We start from the raw sequence: 8,528 nt of genomic DNA, 5'->3' as shown, positions 1-8,528 counted from the left end.
CACTGCTGGGGTCAGCTCTCAGGCCCAAGGTGGGATGCTTAGGGCTGGAATATTCCCTCATTTGTGGTCCTGGCCCACAGCCTGGAGAAGTGGGGCCAGGACTGGAGGCCCAGTCCGTGCTGGGATAACTGGTGGTATTCTTTGGTTGCTCTGACCTCCAAGCCACTCTTAACCAGGCCCTGGAAGGTGCTGGAATGCAAGGCAGTAAATAGGTGGAGATCACCCCTCCCTGGGACCTTTGCAACCATCCACTCCAAGCTGGGATTGACACAGGAGATGGCCTGGGTGGTGAGCAGACTTTCCTAAGCATGGGTGTGCTTGGATATCTACTGGATATGTTAGAACTGAACTAATGTGTTACTGACATTGTCTCCTTTTATCTCTACAACAATCCTAGGAGTGGATACTATTCTGAGACCGGGCTGAATATGTTCCTTTTGCCCCTCGGATCTGCTCTGTGCCCTGGGAGCCTGAGCTGTACTGCCTCAATGGGCTTCCTTGCCCTTGTTTCTGATTGTGTTGGGTCAGTGGGAGCCACTGGCTGGGTGAGCAGGAGATGGGAGAGTGAAGCCATGGTATTTGATTGCCGTACTTCGATGCATCCTTGCAGCTCCTGTGTAGCAACCCCCTCCATTGCTACCCTGGTACTAGCCCCAGAGCACCCTTTGCGGGTTTCCTTAATCATGTCCATACCTTTGGGGCTTCCCAGGTGGCGCTAGTGGCAAAGAATCCGCCTGCCAATGCAGAGACACAGGAGACGTGGGTTCGATCCCTGGGTTGGGAAGATCCCCTGGAGGAGGGCATGGCAACCCACTCCGGTATTCTTGCCTGGAGAATCCCATGGACAGAGGTACCTGGCAGGTTATAGTCCATAGGATCACAAAGAGTCAGATACAACTGAGCAACTAACACACACACACACACACACACACACACACACACACACGGCCCATACCTTCAAAAACAGTCCCTCAAGGAAAACTCTTTGCAGTTCCTTGGTTTGAATGTGCCATCTTATGTCTTTGAGACCCTGACTGATACAATTCCCATTGTATTGATGACAAGACTAAGGTTCTGAAAGCCTGCTCAAGGTGCAGTGTTGTGAAGCTGTGGTCCTGAAGTGCTTAAGCTGTGATTCAACCTGGGAGGTGGGTGTCAGCCCAGCCTTGGGCCCTTTAAACTTGGCTGGCTTATCCACCCGGGTCATGGCCACACAGGAGAGCAAAGGTGAACCCCAGCCTGTTCTGTCGACGCAATGACCGGTCCCTTTCCCTGCATTAGCTCTTGGCTCAGTGCCTCCTGGATTTCTGGCTCCTGGCCTTGGCTTTGATAGTTACTAAATGTTCCTCTGGGTTAGTACAACCTTGCACCCCCTTTTGCTTTCCATCCTGACCTGGCTTGGGTGTTGGGTGTTCCCTAAATTTCGGGTCAGCACATGGTGTTGGGAGCGGGGCTGGGAACCACCTGGGCTTGGTTAGTGCAGGGCACGGGTGCATCTGTCTCCCCCAGACTCTGAGCTCCTTGGGCTCAGATCCTACTCCCCTGCACAGTCCTTGTGTCTGCCGGGGAGCCTGGGATGGAGAAAATGCTCAGGGCAAAGGAAGGAGCTGGACAGTACTTGGGTGAGGCTGGGCTGCATGCTGTTGGAGAAGCCTGTAGAGAGCACACAGGAGTGAAAAGTATGAGCAACAGGGATTTTGTGTACATAGGGTGAGGCAACGGATGTGGATGGCAATGATCAGGTTACAAAGGAGGAGGGTGGTGTGGTTTGTCTTTACAACCAGAGGGCTGTGATTGTGTGTGCTCAGGGCGGAGTGTGGTTGTAAAGTAGCGGTCCTGTTGTAGAGGGAGCACAGCGCCCTCTTGTGACAACATATGCAATCGCAGCATATGTATCTGTAGGTTCCATTCCGGATAGCACCCAGCCCCAGCCTGGAGCTCTGTCCTCTTCTGAGGGCTACCTTCTCTGGCCCTAGGGTCTTGTGGGTGGGTTGGGTTTAGGGTGAGCTGAGCTTTCTGTGTCTGCTGCTACTGCTGCTAAGTCGCTTCAGTCGTGTCCAACTCTGTACGACCCCATAGACAGCAGCCCACCAGGCTTCCCCGTCCCTGGGATTCTCCAGGCAAGAACACTGGAGTGGGTTGCCATTTCCTTCTCCAATGCATGAAAGTGAAAAGTGAAAGTGAAGTCGCTCAGTCGTGTCCGACTCCTAGCGACCCCATGGACTGCAGCCCACCAAAGGTACATCTAAAAGGATATAATTAAGATGAAAAATTAAAAACAAAGTTTTTAAACAATTTGTTGTGAAAAATTAAAAATGAAAATATTTTAGAAAATACTTGAATACATTCCAAATGTGTGTAAATTCATGTTATAGTTGTATTGCTTCCCCAATGGTTCAAGGGGCAAAGAATGTGTCTGGGGTCATGCAAATAGAGCTGCTTGGTGGCATTTGGTGGAAGATTTGGGCTGGAGATATTATCTGGTAAAGTGTTAGTTGCTCAGTCGTGTCTGACTCTTTGCAACCCGTCCATGGAATTTTCCAGGCAAGAATACTGGAGTGGGTTGCCATTTCCTTCTTCCAGGGTATCTTCCCGACCCAGGTCTTCCCAACCAAACCCTGGTCTCCCGCATTGCAGGCAGATTCTTTACTGTCTGAGCCACCAGGGAAGTGGGTGGGAGCATGGGAGAAAAGAGGAGAGCCGACCCGTATAAAACACAGCCTTTATTGATTTCAAGGAAAATGCCTTGGGGATGTTCCTATCAGTACATCCATCTCAAGTCCCTGAAAGGCTGGCACCAGACTGAGCACAGTGTGGAAGGAAAATGGGAGCAAAGCTGCCCGAGGCTGGAGAAATGACCACGGGCGTGGGGGCTTCCTGGAGGGCAGTGGTGACCCAGAGGCTCTCTGGGTGTCGCCAGAGCCTCCTTCTCTTCCCAGGCTCTCCAGGCCTCCACTGCTGGGTGGACACTTCCTTTCCTCCCCAGGAATCTGGGTGCCACTCCAGAAGGAAGATGCCCTTTGGCCGGGTGCATTCAACCCAAGGCAAGCATTTTTTTTTTATGGCCTCTGGGCATCTGCACTTGCTTTCCCCTGCTGAGAAGCTCATCTTACCTCCCTTAAACATTCCTCCCTCGAGGAAGCCTCTCCTGATCACTCCTTCCTGGGTTAGGGGAAGCCCTGCCAAGTGTCACCTGGTAGGCAGCAGTTAACTGGCTTGTTTCAAGTCCCAGGAGGGCTGCCACTGGGCCTGTGGTGTCACCTATACCAGATAGACAGCACAGTGCCCAGCGTTCGAAAGGGAAAAACCTGCTAAAAATGAAATTGCATAGTGTAGTGAATTCAGAGTGGGGGCATCCAGTACCCGTAGGGCCCCTCCACCGGCACCATACGACCCTGCTTCTGTCCCCACGGGCAGCCCCAGGATGACCCCCCAGCCCCGTGGTCAGATGGGGGTCATGGTGGGAGCCGAAGCACACAGCTTGTTGTCGTGGGAGTCCGGGCTCAGGTCCCCAGCCTCCAGCAGCTTGTGGTGGCAGCGGCAGGTGGAGGCCCGGCTGGCGGAGGGGGCGTGGCCGCGGCCCCCGGGCTGCCTCTTCCTGTGAAGGCTTCGCACGACCCTGTGGAAGATGAGGTAGCAGATCTCGCAGAAGGTGAGCACGATGCAGACGGCGGAGGCGCCCACCATGAAGTAGGTGAAGAGCTTCTTCTCAGTAGGCCGGGCGATGTAGCAGTCCACGGTGTTGGGGCAGGGCGCCACGTTGGCGCACTGCACCAGGCGGGGCATGCCGAAGCCATACCAGAGCGTGTGCAGCAAGTAGAGGAAGAGGAATTCGATGAGGAGCTTGAAGACGAGGCTCAGCAGGTAGGTCCACCAGAGGCCGCCGTGCTTCTTGCCCGTGTCGTCGTAGAGCTTGGTGCACTGGTCGCCGTGCTTCTGCCGGTGCCGCCGCTCGCGCTCCTCGCGGTAGGCCACGTGCAGGATGACCAGCAGCGACGGGCACGTGACGAAGATGAGCTGCAGGGCCCAGAGGCGGATGTTGGAGATGGGGAAGAACTCGTCGTAGCAGACGTTGGTGCAGCCCGGCTGCTTGGTGTTGCAGTCAAAGTCCTTCTGCTCGTCCCCCCACACGCGCTCCGCGGCCACCACGTAGACCAGCACGCGGAAGACGAACACCACGGACAGCCAGATGCGCCCGAAGGCTGTGGAGTACTTGTTGACTCCGCTCAGCAGAGCCTGGAGCGTCTTCCAGTCCATGGTGCCTGGGGCGGGGCGCCGGGGCCGTGCCCTCCTGACAGAATAGGAAAACCCCTATGTGAACCAATAGGCCCTAGAGAACTTCTCCCTGGAGGGGTGCGCATGGCAAGCCACTCCGGTATTCTTGCCCGGAGAATCCCCATGGACAGAGGAGCCTGGCAGGCTACCGTCTAAAGGGTCGCAGAGTTGGACACGGCTGAAGTGACTTAGCCACGCACACAGGGCTTTTACTGAGTGCCAGATGCCATTCTCAGTTCTTTATGTGCATGGATTCGTTTGCTCATCCCAACGACTCTAAGACATCAGGACTATTCTTACTAAGCTACAGGGAGGAAACAGGCACAGACAGGTAAAGTAACCTGCCCAAAGTAACAGAGCCAGTATGCTGGCAGGAAGGGAATGCACACTTGCTGATAACAATAATTATTACTTATTGAACATTTACTATGAGGCCAGGCCAGAAGCTAAACACTTTATGTGTGAAAGTGAAGCTGCTCAGTTGTGTCCGACTCTTTGCAACCTCATGGACTGTAGCCCACCAGGCTCCTCAGTCCATGGAATTTTCCAGGCAAGAGTACTGGAGTGGGTTGCCATATCCTTCTCCAGGGGATCTTCCTGACCTAGGGATCGAATCCAGGTCTCCGGCATTGCAGGCAGACGCTTTACCGTCTGAGCCACCAGGGAACTCATTCAATCCTTATAACGACCCTGTGAGGTAGGCACTATTATGCTTCTCATTGACAGATAAAGAAATTGATAATCAAATGAGAAAATGATTGCAAAGCACTCAGTACACAGTAAGTGCTCAGTAAATGCTGGCTACTCATTGTGATGTGAAATATAGAATGGTCAGGTCACTCATTTAAAACTAGAACTGAATTCAGAGCTGGGCTCTCTACCACCTTCTCTCTCCTTTTCCGATGGATGTCTGCCCCAGACCAGGTTCTCAGAACTGACCTCGTTGATGCCACACTACCATCCTGTGAAACTGGGGTCATGAACCCCATTCTTTGGAGAGGAAACTGGGGCTCAGAGAGGGAAAATCAACCTCCCCAAGGTCTCACAGCCAGTGAGGGTGGTGAAGTTGGGAGACCAATTCATGCTGAGGGGGTGCATGGAGAGGGTGATGGTCTGGTTCCTGGGGACATCAGTTCCAGGGAAAATCTAGGGACACCCGTTGCAGGCTGTGCTGGAGCCTGAGGGACCCCAGCCACCCCAGCCATGTGGGATGCCAAGGCTTTGTGGTGGGGAGCCATACTTTGCTAAGGTCCCTGGATCACACATTTTCCTCCCAGTCCTGGAGTGACTCACAGGGTGTGGATGGGTGGGTCTGCCTGAGTGCACCTAGTATCTGCCTAGAGGGTATAGGAGCATACGCCTCTTCATGTGTCCATGCGGGCCTGTGAGCTCCTGGACCTGCTGTGTGACTGAGCATGCACAAGGACTGCAGGACCATCCCTGTATCGCTGCTTCTCACCCCTCCACTGCCACCACCCTGCTCCCAGCCACCATCACCCTGGCTAGTATTATTGCCGTAGCCTCTTGGCTGGCCTAGAAGGCTTCTTGGGCTTCCCTTGTGGCTCGACTGGTAAAGAATCCGCCTGCACTGTGGGAGACCTGGGTTCGATCCTTGGGTTGGGAAGATCCCCTGGAGAAGGGAAAGGCTACCCACTCCAGTGTTCTGGCCTAGAAAATTTCATGGACTGTATAGTCCACGGGGTTGCAAAGAGTCAGACATGACTGAGGCTCAGACATGACTGAGGCACTTTCACTCACTTGGCTGGCCTAAGTGTCTGCTCCTATGCCCCCCGAGTTCATTAAGTTGAGTCATGTCACTCCCTCATTTAAAACTTTCTACTAGGGCTTCCCTGGTGGCTCAGTGGTAAAGAAGCCACCTGCCAATGCAGGGGACATGGGTTTGATCCCTGGTCCAGGAAGATCCCACATGCCACGGAGCAACTAGGCCCATGTGCCACAACTATTGAGCTTGTGCTCTGGAGCCTGGGAAATGCAACTACTGAGCCCTAGAGCCACAACTATTGAAGCCTGAGGGTCTTAGAGCCTGTGCTCTGCAACAAGAGAAGCCACGACAATGAGAAGACTGCGCACTGCAACAAGAGTAGCCCCTGGCTTGCCACAGTTAAGGAAAAGCCTGCTCAGCAACAAAGACCCAGCAAAGCAAAAAAACAGTAACAACAACAACTTTCTACTAGCTTCTCTTTACACTTAGAATAAAACTCCGGATTCTACATCCTCACCCTACTCTCCTACACGCTAATGAGTGCCTCTGGGACTTTGTAATTATTCCTGTTGCCTGGAGTGCTCTTCCTCCAGAACCTTGCATGACTGGACCCTTGTCATCACTAAAACATCTGCTAAAACATCTTCTAATTAGAGGTTTCCCTAGATACCTGGAGGCCCTGCCCTTCCAGTCATTCTTCTCCTGTCCCCTTTATTTTCTTCCTAGAATTTAATTACCATTAGGAATTAAAGTGAAAAAGTGAAGTCGCTTAGTTGTGTCCGACTCTTTGTGACCGCATGGACTGTAACCTATCAGGCTCCTCCAACCGTGGGATTTTCCAGGCAAGAATACTGGAGTGGGGTGCCATTTCCTTCTCCAGGGGATCTTCCCGACCCAGGGAATTAGGAAGTATTTGTTTAATCCTCTACCTCTCCGAATTTTCATAAATTTCTGTTTCACAAGGGCAATTATTGTATATGCACTGGCAGTAGCATATAAAAGTGTCATTCCCCCCACCCCCCCCCCCAATTCCTTCCGAGACCTTTGGGTAGGGGCAGTGGGATGTATATGGAGCCTGGAGCCACATCTGGATTCAAACCTCAGCTCTACCCCTTCTCCTTGGGTGACTTCCCAGATAATCTCTTTGACTTTCTTGCCTTATCTCCAAAGGGTGAAAATAATTCCTACTTTCTTGAGCTGTTGTAAGGATCATAAAAGACCATTCCCTCCGCAGCCTTCCACTCACCTGGTGGGAGTTCAAGAAGACTGCAGTGGAGGTTGGAACTCCTTCTGCTAGCCCGGGGAGGAGCGGGGTCCTGACAGGTGTTTCCACCTGAGCCATCCCAGGCCAGCCCACTTGGGGGCTGTCCCTCCTTGGCCAACACCTTCCATCCTCCAGTCCTGTCTGCCCAGTCCTGCCTGACACGCCCTAGGAACGCGACTCACAGGCAAAGAATTTCCCTCCAAGCCGAGGCTGGGGACTGGTGGAGCCGGTTCCGGTCCCCACCGCCGTCCCCAACAGCAGCTCCCTGCGATCCGCTTTGCCCATGCCCTGGCACCCAGCCGAACCCAGCTTTCATTGCCCACTCCACAGTGCCCACCGGTCGGCCCCACTCCCCGGGGCCGAACCCCTCTCTCCCCACCCGCCACCCCCAGTTCCCATCCGTTCCATTAAGTTTGTGCGACATGGGAGGGGGTTGTCCAGGAACCTTCAGCAGCTGGAGCCCCCACCCCGCCCAGAACCGAGGGGGTGAGAAGGCAGCTGGGGAGTGGGGTGGGGGAGGTCCCTCCATCTCTTCCCATGCTCTCACCTCCCAGGCTCAGCCTGGCCGGAAGGCAGAAGCAAGCCCCAGCCCCGCCCAGGGTCACCCGGGGGCGCTCAGCGCGCGTGGTCGCAGGGTGGGGAGGCATCCCGAAGCTTACCCGCAGTGGCGCGGCCAGCGGGGGAGCCAGGTCCCCGCGTCCTCAAGAGCCGAAGCACTGGTGGGCAGGGAGGGAGCCGCGTCTCTGCAGTCGCGGGGAGGCGCGTGGCGGCAGGCACAGCCGGGGGCGGCTTGGGGGAGGGCGAGTCGGGGGAGGAGCTCGCGAGCCGCCCGCGGCGAGGGTCGGGTTCTCGTCCCAACGCGCTGCCTGGCTCCTCCGGCGACCTTCGTCGGGGCTTGACGCTCGCTATTCTGAGCCTCGGTTTCTTCTTCGTGTGCGAAACCGGGGCATCGGTGGACCTGGGCAGGGCTGTGTGGCAAAGGCTCCAATAAGATTCGGGGCGTGAAGCGCTCTACACTGTTAAGTGCCAAGTGGTCCCCGGGCAGACTGCAATCGGGACTCGCCCACGTGTGTTACCACGGCGACTGCGTCCGCGCCCTGCGGGTCACTGTCCCCGCCTGGTCCTTGGCCTCGACCCTGCGTGGGCGGCTGCTCTCCCCGCACACGCGCGTGGCTCAGGCTCCGCGTCCTGGAGTGGGGGCAGGGGCACTGGAGAACCAGGGTGGGGGTGGGCAGGACACCTGTGCCCGCAGCAGGAAGAGGCACT

The 8,528-nt window shown here is 55.2% G+C and overlaps 1 protein-coding gene across 2 annotated transcripts; it reads right to left on the bottom strand.

Annotated features, from left to right (window-relative positions):
- Positions 1–2,708: 2,708 nt before the first annotated feature.
- GJB3 (gap junction protein beta 3) lies at positions 2,709–8,309 on the bottom strand. Of its 2 annotated transcripts, none has more exons than XM_086378212.1 (2): positions 7,922–8,309; positions 2,709–4,291 (listed from the first exon to the last, which is right to left on the bottom strand). In XM_086378212.1, the coding sequence occupies exon 2, from the start codon at positions 4,255–4,257 to the stop codon at positions 3,445–3,447; it is 813 nt and encodes a 270-aa protein (XP_086234338.1). In that variant the 5' UTR covers positions 4,258–4,291; positions 7,922–8,309; the 3' UTR covers positions 2,709–3,444. The 2 variants fall into 2 exon arrangements, with proteins under 2 accessions (XP_086234338.1, XP_086234327.1); XM_086378201.1 differs by lacking the exon at positions 7,922–8,309 and adding an exon at positions 7,245–7,362.
- Between the last annotated feature and the right edge of the window lie 219 nt (positions 8,310–8,528).

This window comes from Bos grunniens, chromosome 3 (genome assembly GCF_055505025.1).
Source record: "Bos grunniens cultivar Pamir isolate PY7600 chromosome 3, Bosgru_T2T1.0, whole genome shotgun sequence".
Lineage (NCBI taxonomy): Eukaryota > Metazoa > Chordata > Mammalia > Artiodactyla > Bovidae > Bos > Bos grunniens.
This window is presented reverse-complemented; position numbering and strand designations above follow the sequence as displayed.